The 26,626-nt window shown below is 45.8% G+C and overlaps 1 protein-coding gene across 3 annotated transcripts in view; it reads right to left on the bottom strand.

The window, feature by feature from the left end:
* MYO1H (myosin IH) overlaps positions 1 to 26,626 on the bottom strand; it is a 43,254-nt gene that overhangs the window by 693 nt on the left and 15,935 nt on the right. For all 3 annotated transcript variants that reach the window (XM_029225024.1, XM_029225004.1, XM_029225014.1), the window contains 17 exons: positions 25,442 to 25,533; positions 23,627 to 23,721; positions 20,748 to 20,794; positions 17,222 to 17,302; positions 15,969 to 16,074; positions 15,128 to 15,245; positions 9,952 to 10,065; positions 7,364 to 7,440; positions 5,916 to 5,984; positions 4,428 to 4,512; positions 3,584 to 3,743; positions 2,865 to 2,948; positions 2,004 to 2,097; positions 1,742 to 1,797; positions 757 to 892; positions 318 to 388; positions 84 to 181 (listed from right to left, as the gene is read on the bottom strand). In XM_029225024.1, coding sequence (XP_029080857.1) covers positions 84 to 181; positions 318 to 388; positions 757 to 892; positions 1,742 to 1,797; positions 2,004 to 2,097; positions 2,865 to 2,948; positions 3,584 to 3,743; positions 4,428 to 4,512; positions 5,916 to 5,984; positions 7,364 to 7,440; positions 9,952 to 10,065; positions 15,128 to 15,245; positions 15,969 to 16,074; positions 17,222 to 17,302; positions 20,748 to 20,794; positions 23,627 to 23,721; positions 25,442 to 25,533 — 1,583 coding nt within the window. The remainder of the gene's footprint in view (positions 1 to 83; positions 182 to 317; positions 389 to 756; positions 893 to 1,741; positions 1,798 to 2,003; positions 2,098 to 2,864; positions 2,949 to 3,583; positions 3,744 to 4,427; positions 4,513 to 5,915; positions 5,985 to 7,363; positions 7,441 to 9,951; positions 10,066 to 15,127; positions 15,246 to 15,968; positions 16,075 to 17,221; positions 17,303 to 20,747; positions 20,795 to 23,626; positions 23,722 to 25,441; positions 25,534 to 26,626) is intronic.

The raw sequence follows: 26,626 nt of genomic DNA, 5'->3' as shown, positions 1-26,626 counted from the left end.
AGGCCTGGGTGAAACGATTAACACTTGCGTCTTCCTTGATCTGGTAATAGACACTTTTCCTGAGCACAGACGAAACCACCTACCTTCCTTGAACAACATTTACAAGGTTCTCCTTCTTAGCCAGCATGACGAGTTTAGTAACTGCCTCAAATATGCGTTCGCACTGTAAGACGGCATCCCCCTGCGGCCGAGAGGAGAGAACACGGCCCGTTCAGTGGTGGCGGCTTCACAGAAGAGCATCGCTGAGGTTTCACTGGGGGCGGCTAAAGATTTTGGCAGTGCTTCCCTCCGTTAGCAGCCCTGTGGCTGTAGGTTACCTTTTGCCTGTTGTCCTCTGGCGAAATGTGAATGACTAACATTCCGTCGCTGAAGCTGCTGGTAGAGACACCTTAGGACAGATCCAAAGTTAGAGGCCAGGAACTGGACAACTTGACATTAATACAGAAAAAAGGCATGCCTGGGGGGTCCCCAACCCCAGGCTTTTTCCCTCCTAGCTGGGCCAAGTGGGGTGGCCCTGCAGTCAGCACCCGTGCTCGGAATAAAAAGCTGGTCCCTGTCAAAGGTGACGAGTGTCCGACCCGGATGCCGGAGTGAGATGCCGTTGGCGTTTGTGCCAGAATAAGAGGCACAGCCCGGGCCGCCCTGGGTTTTGTGGGCATCTTCACTTAGGTCTTTCAGTGAAAGGCTGCTGCATTGCTGGTGTGCCTGGGAGCTGAGTCAACCCAGTGAATTTTCTGAAGATTGCCTGCTGCTTACCTTTGAGCGCAGGGTACTCTATCTTCTGTTTGATTTTGGCAAGTTCCACCACGTAAGCTGCTTTCTGAGTGAGAATGAGTTGCCTCTGCCGTGTCTTGAAGCCTTTCCTGTCGTATTTAATGACCGGGATACCGTACTGCAAGGAGGTGACCGTCACTACAAGGCGACGCTTGCTTCGCGGGGGAGGGCGGCAGCGTACCGAGTGCCTTGCTACTCGGCCTCTGGAAACGTTGCTTCGAGCACCCGAACGGAGAGGGGCTCAAACAGATCTTGCATAAATGAGTTTTCCCTGAACCCTGGCTCTCTGCCTGAAAGGCTGTGATTCCTGGCTCTGCCTATGGCGTTGACCTTCTGAGGTATTCAAGGCCACAGCCACTTGCCTCACGGGGCTGCTCTGAAAGGTCAGCAGAGATGAAGGCACTCTGCAGGCGTTAAGAGCCCTGACAGCCAGAGGGTGATCCAACCTAGTCACGGGTTTCTAGTCCCCAGGGACCAAAGTGACCAAGCAGCCACCGGAGCCAGTCACCAGCTGCCGCATGCCAGGCCGCAGCCTGTGCCCTTCACACCGTCAACCCCTCCGTCCTCCCCATTCACAGAAGGATGGAGGCACCAAAGGCGTAAGTCACCTGCCCAGGATCACACAGCTAAGTTATGAAACCCACGTCAGCGCCCAGGCACACTGCTTCTAATAGGGGATGTTTAACGATTAAGTGTATGCCTGCATTTCGCTCAACTTCATAGAAAGCCAAACACAGTTCCTGGGTGACGGGTGAGGGCCATAAGAACAGCCACAGGCACCTAATAGTCACGTAACTGTGATCCCTACCATCTTAACACCCAGAGCATCACAGCTGAGAGCCCGGCCCACGCACCTGCACCCCTGCCTTTTAATAGTGCTTCCAGACGCCCTTCACGTAGAAGACAGACCCTGTTCTCAGACCCCACAGGGGAATCCTGTCTCAGGCAAGGACACACATTTCCTTACCTGGATTTTCTCACTGCTGATGAGCTGAAGCACTTTGGGATTAATGTCTCCTTCATCTAAGGAAGCAACCAGAGCACAGCGAATCGTCACTAAATACCACCCCTGTGCACAAGCCACTGGCATCTGCTGGTTTTCTGTCCCTCTGTGACCAAGAGCTCAGCCTGGGGGATAGCTGTCAGGAAATGCGGATCAAGCATCTTCCTTTGACTTTTTTTTTTTTTAAATAGGGGAAGTGAGCACATAGATGAAAAAAGGGACTTACCTATTCGGCTGTTGGCAAAGGGTTGATTTAAGCTTTCTGCATAGCCTTCTTTCTTTCCCCTGAATATTTCACTTGTAACCACCTTTTGCTGCATCTGGTAATACATAATTAAAAGTACAAAATGGTAGCCATGAGGCTTTTGGGGACCTAAAGAGGTCCACACTAGTGCTTGCTTTCCTGAATAAGGCTCCTCAAGGAGCCTTGTCATACTTCTTCTGCATAGGAGTCAGAACACATAGAAGTCAAACACATTTGGCTTTGGCCAAAATGCCTAAAAAATTCTACTGATAAGAGTCTGAAGTTGACACTTATGCTTGTCTCTGCTTGCACTGACTTCCTGGAAGTGGAATTTTCAGAGTTGAGAGTTTCTTCTAGGTCAGAGATCCCAAACTGCAGCCCGTGGGCCAAATCCAGTAGTTTTTTTGGAACGCAGCCATGCCATCCATGTACAGGTTGTCTCTGGCAGCTTGTGTGTACCAGGACAGAATAATTTCAACAGAGATGGTGTGGCCGGCAAAGCCTCTAGCTCTTTACAGAAAAAGTCTGCCGACCAGCAAATGAACATAAACAGAACTACGCCACCAGCAGAGAAGGGGCCCTGCATGCTTTGCGGTTCAGAGGCCGTCTAGATGATGTTCCCATGGTAACAAAAGAGCGATGCTACTTTTAACAGCTGCCAGTTAACGAGGGCTCTGTGCTAAGTGGTCTATGTGCGTTTCATCCTCAAAGCATGTATGAGGCATGAGCCTTGTGTGACCCTTGGCTTACAGGTGAGATGGTGGGTGAGGATTGCTGACTCTCAAGGGGCCAGCACCCACCCCTCCAGCATCTTGCCACCTGCCCGCAACGCCACGTCCCTACCAGGGCTTTCCTCTCGGCTGTGATCCCTCGGCAGTACTTCCGGACCAGGTTCCTCATGCACATTTTCCTGAGCAGATTCGATGCCTGCGTGGAGAACACTCTTCTTTTCCACCTGCCTCCCTCACGCGCCCCCGCTTTAGGTTTCAGCCGCCAAAACAGAAGCTTTGAAAGCACAGCTGAATTCAGTTTGAGGTAAAGGACAGCCTTAATATTTTCTAGTCAAAGAAAGCAGCTCATCTTCAGTCTTGGGCTCACTGTTTGCTGCTGCTAAACTAGTGGTTCCTGATCTTGAGTGAGTTTTGAGTCACCTGAGTTGCTGGCCAGGAGGTTCCCAGAGGCACTAATTCAATGGGCCCGGGTTGGGGCCCAGGAATCTTAGCCACCCCCACTCTGCGCTCCAGACACAGAGGGTCCCCAGAGCATCTTCTGCGAAACACTGTTCTAGGCAACAGTCCCTAAACCCATCTGAAATGTTACATCAAGGACAGAAACCATTCAAGAGTGCTCTGTGTAAACACACCTCCACGGGCTTTATAATTCTAGAGAGGATATACGAATTGTGAAGAGTTAAATTCCTTGGGCATCACTCTTGCAGGGAAGTGGTTTGTGTGCTGAGGCAGCCCTTTCAAGGCAAGGGAGGCGGCACCAAAAAATACACAAGTTATAAGCTCCATCCGTGCCCACACCATTTGCAACTTGAGTCCTGGAACAGTCCTTACATTTTCCAAGAGGCCAGGAGGCCTCAGCCAGCTCTCGTCCAAGACGTTCTCTGGGACGTGATACCGAAGATTCAAGATGTAATTCTTCCGCACGAACACTATGAACTCCTCATTGTCAGGACAGAGGGGCTTGTTGCGATTGATGAATCCCTTTATGAACCTAAGCGGGAGAGAGTTTAGTCAGTTTTCTATTTCTTCACTTACCATTTCTTCACTGAAACTTGTGTTCTCTCCCCCACTGGTTTGATTTAACGGTGGCCAAAACGGTGGAGATTACTTTGTTCGCCAAGTAGGGCCACAGGCCAAATCTGGCCCAAAGATATGTTCTATTTCACCCACACCACTTTTTGTTTTCTTTTGAGTGACTTGAATTCATTGCCAACAACAACAACAACAAACTGGGAAGTATTACATGAAAGCCAGATTTCCAGCTTTCCTTGAAAAAACAAGATCTGCCAACACTGGGCTGGCCGCAGTCTGCTAAAGTGGAGTAGTGACTGCCCCTCTTAGGTGGACTGAGCTTTCCAGTTTGTCACAGTCCCTACCCTACCTTATTGCCTTATCCCAGCTCATGAGACTCGCCGTCCCTGCCTGGCCTCAGAAGGCATTCGACTTTGTGACTTTTGAACTAGGCTAAGAGAAACAACAAACGTTCTGAGTTGCGATCACTGTCAAATTAGGAAGCTCAGAGGAAGGAGAGGGAACAGAATTCCCAAGGCTTGACATCCTGCAGGGAAGATGACTTTTCTGCCCAGAGCCAAAACCTCCAAGTCCATGACCACCCTCTGCAGCACAATAGCACTTAGAGACCTTTCCTCCCTACTGGACCCAACCGAGAACTTACTTTCTTATAATCTGCACAGCCCACTTTCTCCTTTTGGCCTCCTTCCGAGCCAGGGCTCCACGCCAGTGGGCTTCAAGTTTAATGGCTGAAAGAGTTCACTGCTGGCATTAGAAGGTGAGCACAATCACTTAAATACAAAAGCCTTTTCCAGAATTATTCATCCACTCCACAAACACCTGGATGCCCAGCACCGCACTCCGCTAGCCCTCGAGATGGAAAGTGGGATGAGAGTCATCAGTCTCTGCCCGGACGTGCCCAGATGGACAACTGAACCAGAGTGACAGAGGAGCAGAGGGTGCTGGGAAGCATCAAGGGAAGCTCCAAAATTACACAAGGGGGTCCGTTTTCTGAGGTCTTTTTGAGGGACCAGAGTGGCACTTGACAGCACAGATTAGTCTCGCCACTGCATTTGCTTTGTCTCACCCCGTGTTTAGTTTTAGTTGTCTACGTTAAAAAATGGGGATACACAAATTGGGACACACAGAAATTAGATTTCTGGCTTGTGTCCCAATTTTTAAATGCCTTTCAGATTGTTTTTCCAGTTAATTCAGATATTCAAAATGCTTTTCTTTTATTCCTCATGGCCACATTGTTACAAAAACAAACAACTGGAAACAACCCAAATGTCCATCAACGGAACAGCTAAATTGCGGTACGCTCATATAGCACACAGGGGTCAGCAAACTGCGGCCCTCGGGCTGGCCACCATTGCAACAGAAATGTCGCAGAAGAAAAATACAAACAGCATAATTTTCTGGAGTTCAAAACATTCCAGCCTACAAGTATATTATTTAGTGATGCATCCATAGATGAGAAAATTATAAAGAAAAACAAGGAAATAAGGGAAAGTTCAGAAGAATAGTGTGTGTGTTGCGGGGGGATGCGGAGAAGTGATTGAGGAGGGACAGTGCAGGGGCTCCAAGTGCACTCATGGTGTTAATAAAAATAATAAAATTATTTTTTATTAATAAAAAATTATTCTTTAAACACGCATGGACTTCCCTGGTGGCACAATGGTTAAGAATCCACCTGCCAGTGGAAGGGACATGGGTTCGAGCCCTGGTCCGGGAAGATCCCACATGCCACAGAGCAACTAAGCCCGTGCGCCACAACTACTGAGCCTGTGCTCTAGAGCCCACGTGCCACAACTACTGAAGCCCGCATGCCTAGAGCCTGTGCTCTGCAACAAGAGAAGCCACCGCAACGAGAAGCCCGCGCGCTGCAATGAAGACCCAACTCATAAATTAAAAAAAAAAAAAACATGCATATGTTGTGGATCAAATAAAACATGTCTGTGGAACAAGTATAGGCTGCATTGTTGAGTAAAAATGAGGCCCCAGAACCGGACCCCGAGAATGCCTGACGCCAAGGTTTCAAGGCCAGGCAGGCGAAAAGGATGCTCAAAGGAGCCTGTGCGTCTAGGTGCCACGTGGATGAGAGGGAAACTGTGGTCCATGGCAAACCTGAGAGGTCCTGTTCAGTTCTTACCTGCTTGTCTTTTTCTCACGTATGCTCTCCTTTCCAGGCAGCCTTTGTACATGGCTTGGATTCTCGCAACTTAAAAGAAAACAAAACTTTTGGTGAAATGGCTTTCAGTTGTGCAGCTTGGTAGGTGTGACCTTCGGAGGAGGTGTCGGCAGTGGCCCTAGGGACACGCAGGGTAGAGGTGACAGGAAGCCACGGGATATGACGGGATAGAAACGAGAGTGGGCGGGTTACATTCAGCCTGAGTGCCAGAGCTGGCCAGTAACTGGGGCTCCCTTTCTTCCTCTTGCCTTCCCCCAGCTAAGGAACAGAACCACCATCTGGAGGGCTTGCTGGCCCCTGGTTCTAGGCATTGTATTTCATCCTCCCACCCAACCCTGCAAGGCAGGCAGGCATCAGCACATTTCATAAAGGGGATCACAGACCCAGCCGGTGAAGACCCTTACCAGGTGCGAGGCGACCACGCGGCTATGAAGCAGGAGTGTGAACCCAGGGCTGTGGAACCACACACATGCGGTGTGGCTTCTCCATTCACAGTGTGCCCCCTCCACCCAGTGACTGGGGTCCCCCCACAGACCAGGCTCCTCGAGGGTCCCGCACACCAGCAGCATCACATCCCCTGGGAGCTGGGTAGAAATGTTAACCCAGGCCCCCGCATTCAGCACCTGCCCATGAACCTGATCTGGGTGATCAGTGCCCGCTGCCGGAGGGGTCAAAAACAGACCACCAAGCACAGTGGTTACGAGCCCAGGCCCTGAAGCCAGACAGACACACACACAAACCCCTGCTCTGCTGCTCTTGGGCCTCAACTTCCCCACATGCAAAGTGGAGATGATAATACCACTCGTCCACAGGTTTGTTCCGAGGATACAGTGAGATCATGAACACAGCAAGCGCTGAGATTACTCAAGCAGAGCTGGTCTCAGCAGGCCAGGTGAGACCTCAGAGGCGAAGCCCCTACCCCCCTGGCAGTTCTGTGATTTTTTGCATTTTCCTCCCGTCTAAGTTTTCTTATTTACCATTCACAACACACACCCTGGCTGTGGGCTTTGCAGCTACACCTTCCGACATCAGACACATAAAAATGAAGTTTAAAAAAAACCTTCATTTAAGGGGGATGGACTCCATGGGTCTAGGTCCTGGTGTGGCACGACAAAGTTGGATCCAAACTAAAAATGAGGCAGAACTACAGTGTTTAAGTTTCCAGGTGCATCCATGACAGCCCTCCAAACATAAGGGATAAATTCACCTGTGTCTTATAATCCTGTTGCCTTGTTCTGGGTTAAGGCATAAATTCACCTGTATCTTATAATCCTGTTACCTTGTTCTGGGTTTCCAAAGCCAGTGCTTCTAACATATCAAACATTCATGTTTAAGATGTTTCCCAAGCTAAGCTTGTTCATATCACATTCTGTTAAAATCAGGGCAGAAAAAAAAAAAAATAAACATACCTAATTGATGTTTACTAAATTCAAAGGCATCTTCAGTAGCAAACAGAGTTCTGGGGAAGCGAATGAATATTTTGGATCTAGAAATGAAAAAAATGTTTTAATTATTAACTGGTCGTCACCATCTGTAGTGGATTCAATAGTGTCCTCCCCCCACCCCCAAAGTCACATCCACTTAGATCCTCAGAATGTGATTCTTATTTGGAAATATGGTCTTTGCAGATGTCATCAAGGTAAAGATTGAGATAAAATCATACTAAGTCCAATGAGAGTGTTCTTATAAGAGAGAGGGAAAGACACACAGACGCAGGGGAGAAGGCCGTGTGAAGACAGAGGCCGAGATTGGAGTGACGCAGCCACAAGCCAAGGGATGTCAGGAGCCACTGGAAGCAGCAAGGAAGGATCCTCCCAGAGAGACGTCAGAGGGCGCAAGGCCCTGCCAACACCTGGATTTTGGCCTTCCGGCCTCCAGAAATGTGAGAAAATAAATTTCTGTTGCTTAAAGCCAACCAGTCTGTAGGTAATTCATTATGCAGCCCTAGGAAGTTAATTCACCTTCCTAACCCAAAGTGACTTCCCTGGGCTTTAAAAAGTGATGACAGAGGATATGGGTCTAAGTTTAGGAGAAGATCCCATCAGCCAGCAAAGGTAAATTATAAATATTGAGCTCCTATTGCCTGCCCTCTCAAGCTCCCCGGCAACCCACGCTTTGAGGGAAACTTCCCAGGCCAGCCACTGGGGGACAGCAGTGCATCGTGCCACGTGAACCCATCAGAGGTTTTATGCCGCTAAGCCCTATTCCTCAGAAATCTGGCTTGGAAAAGTAACTGCTCCTTGGAGCAGGGCCCAGAATAGAAGAATAAAGGGTGGAACGGGGCCAGGGTGGTCATAGAGGGCCATGTACAAGTTGGCAGGGAAAGCCCACTGACAGATTCAAAGGCAGCAATCCCTGACGCTGGAATCTCTGCGGCCTGGGAGTAGATCCTCTTCATGCGTGGGCCCTGTTCTTTGCAATCAAATGAGCGCTGACCAAAACGTCTAAGAGAACAGATGAAAATTATCCTGGTTCACCCCACTGAGTCCTGCCTTGACGCTTTCAATGTGTACGAAAAGTCCTGCTCACGGACGACAGCTCTACAGTAATGATGCCTAGAGTTCTGGAACACCACTTTCTGGGAGATGCTAGAGGAGCTTTCTCGTCGCAGAAGTCCGAATATCCCCTCCGAGAAGTCATGCATACATTTTGAACAATGAAAGAATGTAGGCACAGAGAGATTAGGGAATTCGCGCTGACACTCTCCTCATTTTGCGCAAAAAGAAGCTCATCCCAGTCTCCAGTGCAGGTTTAGAACCCAGGGCTCCTTTATACTTAATCTCCTCCAATAGGCAGCTATGTAGCCTTTCTAACCACTTAGCGCTTGTGATACGGTGCTTTATAATAAGAAATATGTATTTGGTCTCTGTCCCGTTGCAGTGTCACAGCTCCCAAAACCCTTGTCATTTCCTAAGTGATTAGAGCAATGGGGCATCTTTTGCTATGATCTTTTGGTTTTTGTTCCTGAAATAGCTTCAAAGTGATAAAGGGGAAACGGGTGTCTTTTTAAAAATTCTTTTCCATTATGGTTTATTACAGGATATGGAATATAGTTCCCTGTGCTATACGGTAGGACCATGTTGTTTATTTTATATTTATAGTAGTTCGTATCTGCTAATCCCAAATTCCCAATTTATCCCTCCCCACCCCCTTTCTCCGGGTGTCTTTTATTATTTATAACAAACCCCTTTCAACCGCACCACACCTGAGTTTATGCTAACAGGTGATGTTTGGAAAGCCCCTAGATAACCTAAGGATGGGAACTGGTTGCCAGGGAAACCAACCTTGAGATTAGAGGGTTGGAACTTTCAGCCCCACTCCTGGGCGTGAGGTTGAATGAATGACCACTGGCCAATTAATTTATCAATCATGCCTGTGCCGCTATAAAACCCCCAAAAGGCATGATTTGGAGATCTTCTGGGTGCACCTGGAGAGAGCATGGGACGTCCGCATCCGCTCCCACACACCTTGCCCTGTGTATCTCTTCTATTTGGCTGTTCCCGAGTTATATCCTTTTGTAATAAACTGGTAATCCAGGAAGTAAAGTATTTTCCTGATTCTTTGAGCTACTCTAGAAAAATTAATCAAACCCAAGGAGGGGGTCACGGGGACCTCCAATTTATAGCTGATTGGTCAGAAACACAGGTGACAAACTGGACTTGTGATTGGTCTCTGAAGGGAGGATGGACAGTCTTGGGAGACTAAGCCCTTAACCCACGGGATCTGATACCATCTCCAGGTAGACTGTCAGAAGTGAGTTTAATTGCAGGACACCCAGCTGGTGTTAGAAGTGTGATGGAGTGTTTTGAGTGTGAGGGAAGCGTTGAGAGTAGAGACACACAGGAGAGTTTTTCCTTTACAGAGATGCATTTAAATTGAGTGAATGCAAGTATCTGCTTATAAATCTACGTAAACTCCTGAAGAATAGATCTCCAGGCTCAAGATGGATACAGATCGATTAGGAAAACATTTTGACAGCGATTTCCGGGACACTCACCTCCCTAACTTGTACTCCTCGGGTTCGTAGCCAATGTACTTGATCAGCCGCTCTACGCCCTCTGCTGGAGGCCCGTGCCAGTGCGGCCAGGTGTCTGGGCACAAGGACTTGTACCTAGGGAGGGGAGAGGCATGTTTAGGAAGCCGCAGACCTTACACTAACTAGCTCCCCTAGAGGTCAGCTTCACTCCTCTGGGCACGCCAACCACTCAGAGTAATAGGGTAGACTCATCACACCCACTTCCTAGAATTCAACGATATATACTCAGCAATAAAGAAGAGGAACTGTTTCAACAGGGTGGGAGGTTTGGCCTGTCTTCATAGAACAATGACCTCATCACACACTCTACCCAGGAAACTCAATTCTGCTCCTAGGTGTATACGCAAGAGACCTGAAAACATGTCCACACAAAAGCTCATAGGTGAATATTCGGAGCATCATTATTTATAACTGACGAAAGGTGGAAACAACCCAAATGTCCATCAACAGACAAAGGGATGTATAAACAAGTACGGTCCAGCACGGGAAGAAAAGGTATCATGCTTGATAAGGGACGAGGGATTTTTCAAGGGTAATTTTGGACCCAAGGTTGACTTAAGAACCTGATTTCAGTATAAAATGCAACTCCCTTCTAATACGTGGTCGCGATAAAGATAACAGTGATGTCTGTAATATGATGAAAAAAGTGAATGCAGGGTTCAGAAGTGCCTGTGGACCGAGGCTAGAAGTGACGCAACTGGAGCCACTGGACTAGAACCGCACTGCTTGGGCTGGAGCCCAGCTCAGGAGCTGGACAAGTCGCTTCACCTCCTCACTTTGCAGCACAATGAATGACAGGACCTTCCTCGTGGGGTCGTCACAAGGTTGAAATGAGATACCCCATGGAAAGTATTTGGCACAGTCTGAGACTTCAAAACATGTTAGCTATGGTATTCCTGTTACGCTTCCTTCCCTTAATATCATTATATGGTTTGTGTTACTTTAAAATCAAATGTCAAACCGTTAAGAACACGTTTATTTTCCTGGAATTATACTTTATGAGAAAATCCATTAAGGACATTGCAATGAACTGAATGTTTGTGCCCTCCCACCCCCAAGTTCATATGTTGAAGAATCCTAACCCCCAATACGATGGTATTAGGAGATGGGGCCTTTGGGAGGTGATTAGGTCAGGAGGGTGGATCCCTCATCCTTGGGATTTGTTCCCTTATAAAAGATACCCCAGAGAGCTCCCTTGCCCTCTTTCCACCATGTAAGGATGTGATGAGAAGAGAGCAGGGTGCAATCCAGAAGAGAGCTCTCACCAGAACCTGACTGTGCTTGGCTCCCTGATCTTGGATTTCTAGCCTCCAGAACTGTGAGAAATAAACTTCTGTTGTTTATAAGGCACCCAGTTTATGGTACTTTGTCATAGCAGCCTGAACTAAGACAGGCATTGAGTGTCACATGTTCTTCCCTGATTACTTCCCTCTGTTACTGCCACACACAAAGGTACAGACACATGCCAACCCCAGGGAACGCAGAGCAACGCCAGGCCCCGCTCCCTCCTGTCTGGTCAGGCCCATCACTAGCACACACCATCCAAGCTGTCTAAACATGGGCTAGACAGACACAGAGGAGATGGGGAGATGCTTTAAATGCCTGCAGGGTAGAGGGACTCATAACTTCTGTCCTTTTTAACTCTGAGATGCAGTCGCTCCCTGATCAAGGGAAGCAGTGCCAGGGAGGGTGCACACATTCGGACATCTCCAGCCCACTCCCATGGGCCTCTCCTGCCTTCCCCTGGGCCACTGTCCTGCAACAATGCCAGCCTCCTAGCTGGTCCTCAAGCTGCCCAGTTCCCACCTCCAGGCTCTCCTGCCCAGACAGCTGCCTCCAAATATCCTCATGGCTCGCTTCCTTACTTGGAGAGGCCCTCCTGGACCACTCTTTCCCCAACGCAGATTCATTTTCCTTCAATGAATGTACGCCCCACCTGACCTCCTATATCTCCTTGTTATCGCCAGTAGAAAGTGCACTCCATATGGGCAGGGGTGGGGTCTGTCTTGTTCACTGCTGTTACCCAGCACCTTGGACAGTGCTGGTACAAAGCAGGGGCTCACTAGTATTTATAGAAAGAATAAACAAGCCCGACAGCAGCAACGTAGGAAAAAACGCAGCAAGACTGGAACGGCAGATGCCTGTGTGTTTGGGGCCGGGGTGGGCAGTGGCTGCTGTTTCCATCTTCACTGGACTTCAGATTCAGAAAAATGGATGAGATAAGGGTGAATGACAAGTCGCTGATGAACAAAACTGGTATGTCAAGGAGGTTCCCCCCACCTAACCCTAACCTACCACACACACACACACAAAAAAAACCCTGGCAAAAAGACTGGCAGATCCTCAAACAAACACTTGAGTTACCATCTGACCCAGTAATCTACTCCTAGGTATGTGCCCAAAGAAATGAAAGCACATGATCACACTAAAGCTTGTACTTGAGTGTTCCCAGCAGCATTATTCAGAATAGCCAAATAATGGAAACAACCCAAATGCCCATCAACAGAGGAATGGATAAATAAAATGTCTGTCCACACAATTGAGTACCATTCATCCATAAAAAGGAATGAAGTGCTGACATATGCTATAACGTAGATGAACATTCAAAGCATCATGCTGGGCTTCCCTGGTGGTGCAGTGGTTGAGAGTCCGCCTGCCGATGCAGGGGACACGGGTTCGTGCCCCGGCCCGGGAAGGTCCCACATGCTGCGGAGCGGCTGGGCCCGTGAGCCATGGCCGCTGAGCCTGTGCGTCCAGAGTCTGTGCTCCGCAACGGGAGAGGCCACAACAGTGAGAGGCCCGCGCACCGCACACACACACACACACACACAAAAAGCATCATGCTAAGGGAAAGAAGCCAGACACTAAAGTCCATATATGATACGACCACACTTGTATGAAGTGTTCAGAATAGGGAAATCTATAAAGACAGAAAGTAGAGAGTGGTGGTGGCTTAGGGCTGGGGCAGGGTGGTAAGGAGTTAGGGCATTTATAGCTAAAGGGTATGAGGTTTCTTTTGGAGGGCACGAAAGTGTTCTCAAATGGACTGTGCTTGCATAGATCTGTGAATACCAGAAACCACTGATGCTTTAAGTGGGTGAATTGTACAGTCGGTGAATTATATCTCAATGAAGCCGTTTAGGAAAAGAAAACCATGGCTATCCACTGGCAACGTGGTCCCCAAATGGTGATAGATGAAAGAAAAAAGGAGAGAGGACAAAAAGGAGAGTGGGGTGACAACCAGCCTCTGACACTAGGCTGCTTGAGGGTCCCACGTTTCCTTCCTACCTGCCTTCCAGATGGGCCTCCAGGGGGACACCTGTGATGGTGTTTCATCTGTGAGAGTTGGGATGGAGATGCTTACCCAAATGTACCTACAGCATAGAGCAAAGCTGGGCAGAGATTTCCAAGGCTGGGGTCCCAGGCCCCGCTGAGCCTTCCAAGGTAGTATTTGGGGTGGGGTTGTCTGTAACTCTTTTCACTGTTTCTAAAACCCAAAGACACACTGTTTCTCAAGATAGAACCACACAGGTCAATACAATCCTCAGTGTATTTAGCTGAAATTGTAGCAACTCAAAAGGTTAACGCTGATGATACTCATCAGAGTTTTAGATCGGCAGGTAAATCATTAAAAAACAACAGTGAGGAAAGAGATGGTTACTTAATAAATGCATATAAACAGATATTAGTTATCAAGACACGAGGCTCATGGGAGGAAAGTAAGCAAGATCCGTGGGTAGAGAAAAATCTGAGATTAAATGAGGGGCTGAAAATAAGAGCACCATAAATGAAGTTTCAGAGCACAGGATCTTGATGTAAATTGCAAAATGCGAGGAACTGGATTGAAAATGTAACCTCACGCATGTGCTTTTTATAATTATGAAGTTGTACTTCAAAAGAAGCGTAATATTCACAAATGAACCTATCTACAAAACAGAAATAGGGCTTCCCCGGTGGCGCAGTGGTTGGGAGTCCGCCTGCCGATGCGGGGGATGCGGGTTCGTGCCCCGGTCCGGGAGGATCCCACATGCCACGGAGCGGCTGGGCCCGTGACCCATGGCCGCTGAGCCTGCACATCCGGAGCCCGTGCTCTGCGGCGGGAGAGGCCACAACAGTGAGGGGCCCGCATACCACAAAAACAAAAACAGAAATAGACTCACAGACATAGAGATCAGACTTGTGGTTGCCAAGGGCAAGAAGAGGAGGGAAAGGGATGGACTGGGAGTTTAGGGTTAATAGATGCAAACTATGACATTTAGAATGGATAAACAACAAGGTTCTACCGTAGAGCACAGGGATCTCCTGGGATAAACCATAGTGAAAAAGAATATTAAAAAAAGAATGTGTATATGTGTATAGCTGAGTCACTTTTCTATACAGCAGAGACTGGCACAACATCGTCAATCAACTATACTTCAACTTCAAAAAATTTTAAAAATAAGAAGTCTAATATTAAGTTAAAATATGAAATTACTGATATCCAACCATGTTGACCCACAAAAAGAACCATTCTATTATGCTTCTCTTGCGAGTGTAAATGTGTTGTTTTCCTGGTAGCACGAACAACATGCAGCCCAACCACGTGCACAAGCAATTTGGGCCATAGTAATAGTGGTGGTGGATGTATGATTAAAGCCTTACAAACTCCTCGAGAGCAATTTAATCCCCGTGTTACACATGAGGAATTAGGTCTCAGTTGGAAGAGAAAGAATGGGGATTCCCACCCAAGAATCTGCGGCTCTAACACCCATGTTATCACCACTACACTGTGTCTCTGGACAGCCCACACGGCCAAGGGGATTGCTCCCAGACTGACCGCGCTAAAACCAGCACCCATGGTCGCCATGGGGAGGGTCTTCCCCAGCCAAGTACAGACCCCAAGGGTGCATGTCCCACGTCTGCCCCCTGGGGGCAAGTCTGTGCATCGCGTCTCGTACTTCGTAGATTCCAAGAACTTAGGGGCTTAGCGAAATGAAGAGAAGGTGGCAAACTAAGTCAGCTTCCTATTCTCTGAAATGTCAGTGTTCATCACTGTCACCGCTACAGCAGTTAAGAAGCAAATGGAGTTCCCTCGGGGATGGCCTTTTATTCATCGCCACACACTTCACTGGCTTCAGATCAACAAGACAAACTTTACCTTTGCAAGAAATGCTCGTATTTCCGTCGGTACGCAAAGCCGGCCCGTCTCACCCGCAGGTGCTCCATCAGCCCCAGGTACTTGATCTGATGCCTTATGAGGAAGACATCGAACTTGCCTTTGGAAACACAGAAGGAAGAGTGACGGTGAAGGACCCTGTGGCTCTGTTTCAACCAAGGCAGACCAGAGGCTGCAAGCTGACGATATGTGGGCTGGGTCTGGCCACGAGGCATGTTTTGTTAGGTCCTAAAAGTGTTTCTCTTAATGGGGAATTTTACAGGAAAGTCTGAATTTCTGGTTTCTCTTGAAAATCCATGAGATCTGGCCATTCTGGGCCTAGAGCCCCACATGGCAACAAATGGCCCTAAGGAAGGAGGACTGCCCCTTTAGACAGGGTGTGCCCTCTCCAGCTGGCCACAGTCCCCTCCATTCCCTATTGCATTACAGCTGGTCTGCTTCACTCATTCGCTCTTCCTGCCTGGATTCTAGCCTTTGACTGTACAGCTTTGTTATGAGACCACAGCACAAGCTTAGAAAACACCCAAGTCATAGACCATTTTGGAAGATTCTTCACTGGCTGGAGAGAAGCAGTGTTGCTTCCCCTCACGTCTGAGGTCTGCTTGGCTCAGCTGTGTTAGTCCTGAAACTGGCCACGCTCTGAGCAAAGCTCACACAGGACCATGAAAGGAACCCTCCTCCTTATTCATTTGCCTTCTATTATTTAATACAGAGTACAAGCAGCAAGCCTGTGGTGGTTTTTAGGACTTTCCCCACTGTCGTCTTGGTTTTCCGCCCAGCCTCATTTCCCTGAGCTCAGTGTTCTGAACAATTCACAACTCACTGGGTTCTTTACTCTCGTTGGGCTTGATGCAACGGATGTACGAAGGTTCCTTAGAGATGAGAATTTCCAGAAGGCTGCTCAGACTGTTTTTAAACTGAGTCCCCACCTGCAGGGAGAGAGAGAATGAGCTAAACAGACACTGTTGCTCCCCATGTATACAGAGAAGACTGGTTAAATCACAGGACTGGCCCTTTAGACCCAAACACTCGACAGACCGTTTTGCTTGTTACCTGTCACAAACTGTTTTGTCCATTAAGAGAAGGCTTTGAATGTCCTGGCCTGAGAAGCCCAAGCTCAGTCTGGTCAAGTGGAGGCTGGACAAGCATCTTTCCAGGATGCTTCCCTCACTTGGCGAATACAAAGTGAGCACCTCGTAGGAGCCAGCATTGCCGCTGAGCCAGTCACCCTCCACCACCTTCCTGTTTCCTTGTTACCAAGCTTCCTCTATGACACTCGCACTACTGTAATTTCTTTCTTTATTTGATGATACAGTAAGTCCCCTACATATGAACAAATTCCGTTCTGAGAGCACATTAAGTCCAATTTGTTCATAAGTCCAACAAAGTTAGCCTAAGTACTGAACTAACACAATCGGCTATGTAGTACCGTACTGTAATAGGTTTATAATACTTTTCACACAATAGTGAATTAAAAACAAACACAAAAAATAAGAAAACGTTTTTAATCTCACAGTACAGCACCTTGAAAAGTACAGCAGTAGAGTACAAGAGCTGGCATCCAGGGGCTGGCATGGAGTGAACAGGCAAGAAGAGTTACTGACTGGAGGAGGGAGAGGAGGTGGGAGATGGTAGAGCTGAAGGACCGTCAGCAATGGGAGATGGAGGGCAAGCTGCAATTTCACTCATGCCTGACGTTGCTGGCACGCACGTCTGCATCTTTGCAAGTTCGCAACTTGAAGGTTTGTGTGTAGGGGACTTACTGTATCTTCCTATACCATCTCCCACTAGATTGTAAACCCCACGAGGGCAGGAACACTGTCTGTTCTGTTATTGGTAGATACCCCTGTGCCCAGCACAGTGCCTGACACACAGTAGGTGCTCAATGAATGTCTGCAAATGAACACACTGGTTCTAACCTTGGAAAATATATATTTAGTAGAACATTTAGAGAGTGATACTTCCAAACAAAGGAGAGGACAGCTTAAAAAGCATAGGTAACTAAAGTACTTGCACCCTCTGGGTGATTTTTGCTACCTTTCCAATTTTACACAGACATTTCCCCCTGCCACTCACTGTTGGTGGCCTTCTCCGGTTTTCTAACTCGGCCACCCGGAAGCATTCCTTCAGGATTCTGTTTTTGGACCTGCACAGCACCTGTAGGTAAAGAGAAATGAGTACCACATTTGCTGCTTCAGAAATCATTACGGGGTCTTCAGGAAAGTTCACATAAGTGTGCACAGTGGACCAGAGCCATCTGCCTTGGGAGCACTTGAAGAAGAAGAGGGGAAAAAACACAATCATAGGGGCTTCCCTGGTGGCGCAGTGGTTGAGAGTCCGCCTGCGGATGCAGGGGACACGGGTTCGTGCCCCGGTCTGGGAAGATCCCACATGCCGCGGAGCAGCTGGGCCCGTGAGCCATGGCCGCTGAGCCTGCGCGTCCGGAGCCTGTGCTCCGCAACGGGAGAGGCCACAACAGTGAGAGGCCCGCGTACCACACACACACACACACACACACAAAAAACACAATCATAGGGACTTCCCTGGTGGTACAATGATTAAGAATCCACATGCCAATGCAGGGGACACGGGTTCGAGCCCTGGTCCAGGAAGATCCCACATGCCGCAAAGCAACTAAGCCTGTGCGCCACAACTACTGAGCCTGCGCTCTAGAGTCCGTGCGCCACAACTACTAAGCCCGTGTGCCACAACTACTAAGCCCGTGTGCCACGACTACTGAAGCCTGCGCGCTTAGAGCCCATGCTCCGCAACAAGGGAAGCCACTGTAATGAGAAGCCCGTGCACCACAACGAAGACTCAATGCAGCCAAAAAAAATTAATTAATTAAAAAAAAAAACACAATCATATGTAGAAGAAAATGTTCAAATACCGACTGTCCCCGACTTACGATGGTTTGACTTTACAGTGGGGTGAAAGTGATGAACATTCAATAGAAACCATACTTTGAATTTTGTTTTTTTAACTTTTCCTGGGCTGACAACACTCTCATGGTGTTGGGCAGCCCAGCAAGCCATGGCTCCCAGTCAGCCATGTGATCACCAATATACTCAAAACCATTCTGTTTTTCACTTTCAGTACAGTATTCAATCAATAACATGAGATACTCAATAATTTATTATAGAATAGGCTTTGTATTAGGTGATGTGGCCCAACTGTAGGCTAATGTAACCATTCTGAGCACCTTTAAGATGGGCTAGGCTAAGCTACGATGTTCAGTAGTTAGGTGTAGTCAATGCATTTTCAACTTATGATGTTTTCAATATATGATGGGTTTATCAGGATGTAACCCATGTAAGTTGAGGAAGATCTGTACTATATCCAGTGCTCTGTCTACTTAGTGAGGCCATCTGATTATTTTTCCTTGGACATGATGAAGCAATAATTATTTCCAGTCCAGCTAGGCTGCTACAGAACAAACCAGCTCTTTAAGAATGATCTCCAAGATACGGTGTTAAGTGAAAAAATAGCAAGATGCAGGACCACATGCATAGTGTGTATGAAAAGAAAAGAAAAAGGGGGACACACACACACACACACACACACACACACACACACACACGTCGTGGTCTGTACCATCCCTGGGAGGATACACAATAAACTGGTTAGAACAGCTGGCTCTCAGGAGACGGACTTGTTGACATGGGTCCAAGGACATCAGCTTTGGTATGTCTGATTTTTCCTTCTGTGCATATCTTTTCAAAAATTTTAATTGGACACACACAAAAAATTTTTTTCCTTATAGCCATACGATGGAGGATGATTCAGCCTTAAAAAGGAAGGAAATTCTGACACATGCAACAACATGGATGATGCTTGACAACGTGATGCTAAGTAAAACAAGCCAGACACAAAAGACAAATACTGTGTAATTTCACTTATATAAGTACCTAGAGTAGCCAAATTCATATACAAGGTAGAAAAGTGGTTGCCAAGGGCTGGAGGGGAGGAGGAATAAGGGAGTTAGTGGTTAATGGGTACAGAGTTCCAGTTTTGCAAGATGAAAAGAGTTCTGGAGGTGGATTGCACAACAATGGGAATGTACTTAACACAACTGAACTGTGCACTTAAAAATGATTGACATAGTAAGTTTCATATTATGCATGTGTATTTTGCCACAGTTAAAATTTAAAAAAGAATTTTTTTAAACTCACCCCAATTTTAAACTCACAGTGGCATGAGAGAGTAATTTGCAGGTAGGAAATTTTAAAAATTAGAAAGCACCCATCTCAGAAAGTACAAGGAACTTCAGCCCTGGTGGAAAAAGTGGGAGATTTAGAGATTCTTCCTGTGGGAAGCACCCTCCGTGGATGGGTTTGTGAAGGGGATGGGCAATGCCCACAGAGGGGAAAGCCACAAGGGGAACACTGTCTCCCATTTGTCCAACAGAACCTTCCACTCCAAGAGGAAGGCATCAACAGACCCACTTCACCGATGGGGAAATCTGCCATGAGACCCGCCCACCCCCCGCCAGCTGGGACAGGGTCAGGCTGAGACTCAGACCCAGAGAGCACCACCTGGAACAGACATCCAAAGTTAGGAATCGCTTATCCATCCTGAATCCCAGAGGTTGGGACAAGTGGTCCTAAAGTGGTAGAGAAAAATAGGGAAGGGCAGAAAACACTCCTGAGATGAACCGTTTGCATGTTCTCTCTGAAAATGTCTCTCTAGGTTTATTTAAGCTTTTTGTAAACCAAGCTCATTAAATACGATCCAATTTTTAAAAAACAGTTAACTATTTTAATACAAAATAAAGGCTTAAAAAAACTCAAGGTTTCTCTGATCAGTGAGGCATATGAAAACAGATGGAATTTCATTGGTAGCCCCAGGGGCATAACCTGGTTCCTGCCCCACCTTGAGATATGATCTTGAACAAGTCATGATCTCTCTGGGTCTCAGTTTCTTCATCCTTGGATTGTGTCACCCCAGTGTATTCCCACTGCTCCAAGACAAGATCTCTACTCCTCCCTGGGGACCTCATCCTGCTAAGCTCTCAATGCCCCCCTCACTGAACACATGCTGAGCTCACCTGGGCCTCAGGGCCTTTGCACATGCTGTTCCCTCTACCTGGAGTAGCCCCTGATCTTTCCAAGGCCAAGATCCTTCTCATTCAGGTTTTAGTTCAAAGTCGTCTCAACGAGGGTGTTTTCTCAGACCACTTAAACTAAATTTAAAATGTCCCTCTCAATCACAGTTCCATATTTTCTTCATAGCACTTCTCACTGATGGATAACTTAATTGTGTATGTATTTATTCTCAGCCACTCCTCCCTCCCTCCCCACCCTGCCCCCACCCCACGATGATAAGCCTCCTTGAGAACGAGGACTGTCTTGTTCACCACTGAGACCCCAGAGCTAGCACCATGCCTGGCACACAGGAGGGACACCACACACATATGAATGGGTTTGTTGAGTCAAGTGTTCATACAGATGATCTTAAATGTCTGTTCCGGCCATGATATGCTGGAGTTCTAATTTAATGCATGGAAGAGAAAAATCCAGAAAGCCAAATCTATCCCAAAGTCAGTATCACACGTGATATCTCATAACCATCAGAAATACATATGCTTAAGTTTCAGACTTACTTCTTTCAGATGTCTGTAGAGGAGATCATTGTTTTTTTCCAAGAATCCTGTAAAACATTGAATAAGAAATCCCTGAATCAATGTTTTTGAGTAAAAATACAATTCCATCCCAACTGATTGTAAAGGGAAATTCTAAAAATAATCTTTTAGGATTAGAGTTTCTCAGCCTTGGCAATACTGACATTTGGGGCTGGATCATTCTTTGTTTTGGGGGCTGTCCTGTGTATTGTGGATGTTTAGCAGCAACCCTGGCCTCTACCCACTAGATGCCAGATCTCTAGACACTGCTAGATGTCCCTGGGGGATAACTCCATCCTTGGTCAAGAACCAAGTCCTCAGAACTGACCTATAGCTCACATGCTACACGCTAAACCCCGATGAGCTATCACATGAATGTAGAGTCTTTACACTGAGTATTGTACACGTGCCCTAGTAAAGAACTACACATACAATGAATGACATTGAAACAATGGAAGGGAGCTGATTTCCAAGGGCAGCCAGGTGAGACTATGTAGATGAATGAGAAAATCACCCCCACCACTGACAAAAATCAAGCACAAGCACTTGGACCAGTGGTACCCAATGGCATCAAAGGAAGACACATTATTTCCAATTTTAAAACTTGGCTTATCAATGCTCACTTAAAACCTAGCCAGTTAGTAAGTAATTAAATTAGTAACTAGATGGCATTATAAAGTCAAAACCAGCTAAAGATGACATGCATCAGGAAAAAAAAAAAGATGCATTGGCAATGTCTAAGATACAACCTTTTTAGATGACAATTTGGACTTATCAAAACTAACATTTTTATTGGGGTAAAACATACATAACATAAAATTTACCATTTAAACTATCTTTAAGTGTACAGTTCAGTGGCATTAAGTGAATTCATATCATTGTGCAACCATCCATCCATCTCCAGAACACTTTTCTTTTTCCCCAACTGAAAATTTGTACTGGTTCAACACTAACTCCCCATTCCTCCTCCCTGAAGCCCCTGATAACCCCTACTCTACTTTCTGTCTTTATGAATTTGACTACGTACCTCACGTAAGCGGAATGGATTTGTCCTTTCGTGTTTGGCTTCTTTCACTTAGCATAATGTTTTCAAGGTGCATCCATGTTGTAGCAGCTGTCAGAATGTCTTACCTTTTTAAGCCTGAATAATGTTCCATTGAAAGGATAGAATACATTTTGTTTATCCGTTCATCCATCGATGGACACTTGAGTTGCTTCCACCTTTAGGCTATTGTGAATAATGCTCCTATGTACATGGGTATACAAATATCTGTTCGTGTTCCTGCTTTCAGTTCTTTTGATAGAATCTTTAACCTAGCAATGCCACTTCTGGGAATTTATCCTAGGTATATAATGTGCACAAATTGGCTAAGTGGAATAGACAAAAGTGTCAAACACACCAGTGTTTACAAGAGACAAAGCTGGAAACAACCAGAGGCCATCAAACAGATGACAGGACACAGCCCCACAGGGAGTACCTGTAGCTTTTCAGAAGAAATGCAGAGGAATCTGTTTCTTGCTATGGAGAGCAAATGCAGGTCTGGAGGCAAGAGGCCTGGGTGTGTGACCTTGGTCAAGTTATTTAACTTCTCTGAGTTCACTGCCTCATAGATTAAAAGGGGGCTAATAAGGCTACCCACCTCACAGGGTGGTTCTGTAAGGTCAAAACGAGCAACAGAGGTAAAGCATTTGGGACAGTGCCTGGCCCATAGTGAGAGCTCAATGAATATTAGTTGGAGTCCAAATGATTGCCAATATCCATTAAATGAAAAATGCAAAAGAGATAACACAAAATAACAATCTGTGCTATTTAGATGTGTGTGTGTGTGTGTGCACACGTGCACGTCCCCACGTGTGTAAGTATATGCATAAGACATTTGTATTTTCCAGTTAGTTCTTGTATTTACCTCAGGGAGAGACTAAGAATAAAAGGGGTTTTTAGTTTTCCTTTTGTACTTTTCTGTACTGTCAGAAATTTCTAGCCTTGCATGTGTATTACTTTATTCTTTAAACAAAAATCAATAAGTTATATACATAGAGAGATTTGTCCTATTTAAAAAGTTTTTTCTTTTTTATACCACTCTGTACTTAAGGGAAAAAGCCCAATACACAGTATTTTACTTTTTAAAGATTTTTTAGCAAAATAAACTTATTTAGAAGTAAAAATTATCTAGAACCTAAAGCAGAAGTGACAAAAGAAAGTGTTTGAAAAATTCTTTGAAAAAAATGTTCACAGCAGCATTATTTATAATAGCGAAAAAGAGGAAACAACCCAAATGCCCATCAACTGATGAAGGGATAAACAAAATGTGGTGTAACCATGCAATGGAATATTATTTGGCAATTAAACAGGAATGACAACGTGGATGAACCCTGAAAACATTATACATTATATAAGTGAAAGAAGCCAGACACAGAAGTCCACATGTTGTGTGATTCCATTTCTATGAAATGTCCAGAATAGGCAAATCTACAGGGACAGAAAGTAGACTGGTTTGTTGCCTAGGGCTGGGGGAGAGGTGCTGGGCGAAAATAGGGAGTGACTGCTAATGAGTAAAGGGGCTCTTCTTGGGGTGATGGGGAAATGTTCTAAAACAGAATGTGGCGATAACTGCACAATTGCAGAGTGAATATACTAAAAACTGTTGAACTGTACACTTTAAACGGGTGAAATAGATGCTATGTGAATTATCACAATAAAGTGGTTATATATAAAAGTAAAAACTTTTAAAATACTTTTAAAATGGCATATTTGCACGCGGGGCTAGGGAACATTTGAGACAGACGTGCAGCATTTTTTCATTGGACTCGGGGGCACCTGCATGGCTGTGACCTGTAACCTGTGCCCCACAGACACTCACCCTTGGTGCAGTATGTGACCTCTCCTGCATAGTGGAAGAGCCGGAACTCCATCCAGCCAATCCTCTTTCTGCCCTTTGGACCTGCCAGTTTCCGGCTGCAGCAAGACAGAAATAGACACGAACTGAAACTTTCTACATCACTGCCACAAAATGCACCAACATATAAAGCAAAAGAGTTGTTTAGGATTGTGACAATCAGCTGGAGTCCGGCACTGAAAGCTAACCGCAAAGGGCAGCTCCCAGGAAACCTCGCCTCCGATTTCTTCTGGCTACAGACCAAGGTCTCTCTAAAATTAGATCCTTCCTTCTCATAAGCACCGAGGAATGGGAAAAAAAATACATGAGTCACAGAAACACATTTATTTGTACAATGAAATAACTTCCATTTTTCTAGGTGATGCCTAAAAGTCAGTTTTACTACTTTACATTTTTATGATGCTGAGAGACTAAAATACTGATGAAATATTGTTTTTCAGATCCTGGTGATCCATAATCTTTTATAAATTTTTTGAAATGTATATACATATATATTATGTACACACGTATCCCAAGTGCACAGCTCAATGAATTTTTGCAAACTGAATTCTTCTGTGTGACTCGCATCAGATCAAGAGACAGAACATTACTAGTCACTGAGAACCCCCAACCTTGAGCCCTCTCCAGGTACAGCCTGACAGCTAACAGAAGAGGTTGTTTTTACCTGGTTTGATATTTCATAGAAATGGAACCATATAGTATGTACTCTTTTGTGTCTGATTTCTCTTGATTACATGCTTTTGTGATTTACCTACATCATTACATGTATTATAGATTGTTCATTCTCATGGCCATATATTATCCCATTTGTGAAGATCTTACAACTTATTTTCCCATTCTTGATTCATATACTTATCCAGTTCCACTTATTTATCCTTTCAATAGTCTATAAGTCACTACAATAGTCTAATAGTCACTACAATTTACTGAATCTTTGCTATGGCCAGAAATTACACTAGGTGATTTATGTAGTCATTTACAATGCTATATGGTAGGTATATTAATTATCCCATCTTGTAGAAGGGGAAACTCAAACTCAGGAGTATTGCTTGCCCAAAGTCACATGTCTAATAAGTGGCTGAACAGGGATTCATAACCAGCTCCCTACGACTCCAGAGCACATGCCCTTAAATTCTCTCCTCCTTGTCTCAAAGACTATGTTAAATTTCTAGTTGATTTTCTGGGGTGCTGTAAATGCTCTATGTCTTCATCTGTGGGATGGTGATGTGGGTACACACAAATACCATAATTCATCTGGTTGCACAATTCAGATCTACATACACCACCGCATGAATTTTATACCTGAATTAAGAAGAGACATTTCATGCATGTGGACATGTCCAAAATGAAATGATGATGAATAAAGACACAAAATCTTAAAAAAAAATTCTACTTGGAATTCACATGAGCTTGACCCCTACCAACAAAAGTTGTGCAGTTGGCGTATCATCATATTTCTAGGAATGAAGAAATATCTGTACTCTTGGAGAGCACTGTCCATATATCCAAGATAACGTAGATACAGTTGACCCTTGAACAACATGGGGTTTAGGGGCACCGACTTCCACGCAGTCAAAAATTTGTGTATAACTCATAGCTGGCCTTCCGTATCCATGGATTCAACCAACAGGGGATGGGATCACATAATACTGTAAGTATTTACTATTGAAAAAAAAAAACCCGTGTATAAGTGGCACCACGCCGTTAAAACCCGTGTTGTTCGAAGGTCAACTCTACGTGACCTTCCCCCATGCAGCAGCCTCGCAAGGAGACACCTACGTTTGGAAGTGTGCGTGCTTGCCCACTTTCTCTTCCAGTCTCTCCAGGAAACTCAAGTCTGTAGCAGGACCAGGACGAATACATTCTTCATCCTACAAAACAGAAACAGAAGTCTCTGTTCATGGCACCACCCTCCATCAATTCCAAGTTTAAATGCTTCCACCAGCTGGGGCAAAATGTAGTGGATTGAAATATATCATCTCACACAAGTTTGGGTGAACATTTCTGGGGGAGGAAGGGTAATCCATCACACGTACTCAGCTTCTCAAATCTGATCAGGGAACCTTGGAACCAGAGAGACTGGAAATTTCCATGAAAAGTCAACTCTCCCACCTGTCTGACACCTGTGTCCAAAGTCTTCCCAGGGACACTTCGCAGCTTTCATAACCAGCTGAAACACTCAACTTCATTGTCTCTTAACCACTCGTAACCAGCTGGCCAAGAACATACCCTCTTTGACTAGGAGCAAAGCCCTCAGGGAAAGCGAGCCGTAAAACTAGTTGAGTCTAACCTTTCCTATTTCACAAGCTATGTCTATTTCCTGTTTTGGGTCCTCAACAGTGATAACATTTAATTGACCATCTTAAAAAAAATGAATCAACCCTGTAGCTTTTATTAAAACAACAAAAAAGCTGGGTTCATGTTGCAGAAACAATTCTTACAAAGCAACATTTCTATGCTTTCTGATTCCATCTATGGCAAACCAAATAGAAACAAGTACTTACTACTAAGGTATTTTAAAATACTAGGCTAGCAATCTGTAGGCACGTTGAACGTACATGTACTAGCTTACGTCAGTCTGTGCTTCCTGGACGTCCACGCAGCTTGTCCCCACCTTCAGGTCTTTGCTCGAATGTCACCTTCTCAGAGAATCCTTCCTAGACCATCTTACCTAAAATTGAACCTCCCTCCCCAGCACATCTAATCTTTCCTGCTTTTCTCTCCATTGCACAATCTGTGCATTTTGCCAATTCACCTGTTTGTTGTTAGTCTCTCCATGCGAGAATTTAAAGCCTCTGAGTGCAGCTGTTTTGACCTGTTTTGTCCACTGCCATGTCTCAAAGCACAAGGCAGAATCCTGGCACAAAGTAAGCATTCAATAGGTATTTGTTGAACAGATAGATTCTGAATGCTTGCCACGCACCAGGTATAGTTCTAAGCCCTCTGCATGTATTATTTCACTTA

The sequence above is a fragment of the Monodon monoceros genome, unplaced genomic scaffold, assembly GCF_005190385.1.
Source record: "Monodon monoceros isolate NGI ecotype Baffin Bay Population unplaced genomic scaffold, NGI_Narwhal_1 Super_Scaffold_1, whole genome shotgun sequence".
Taxonomy (NCBI): Eukaryota; Metazoa; Chordata; class Mammalia; order Artiodactyla; family Monodontidae; genus Monodon; species Monodon monoceros.
The sequence above is the reverse complement of the archived record's forward strand: the minus strand, read 5'-3'. Positions and strand labels throughout refer to the sequence as shown.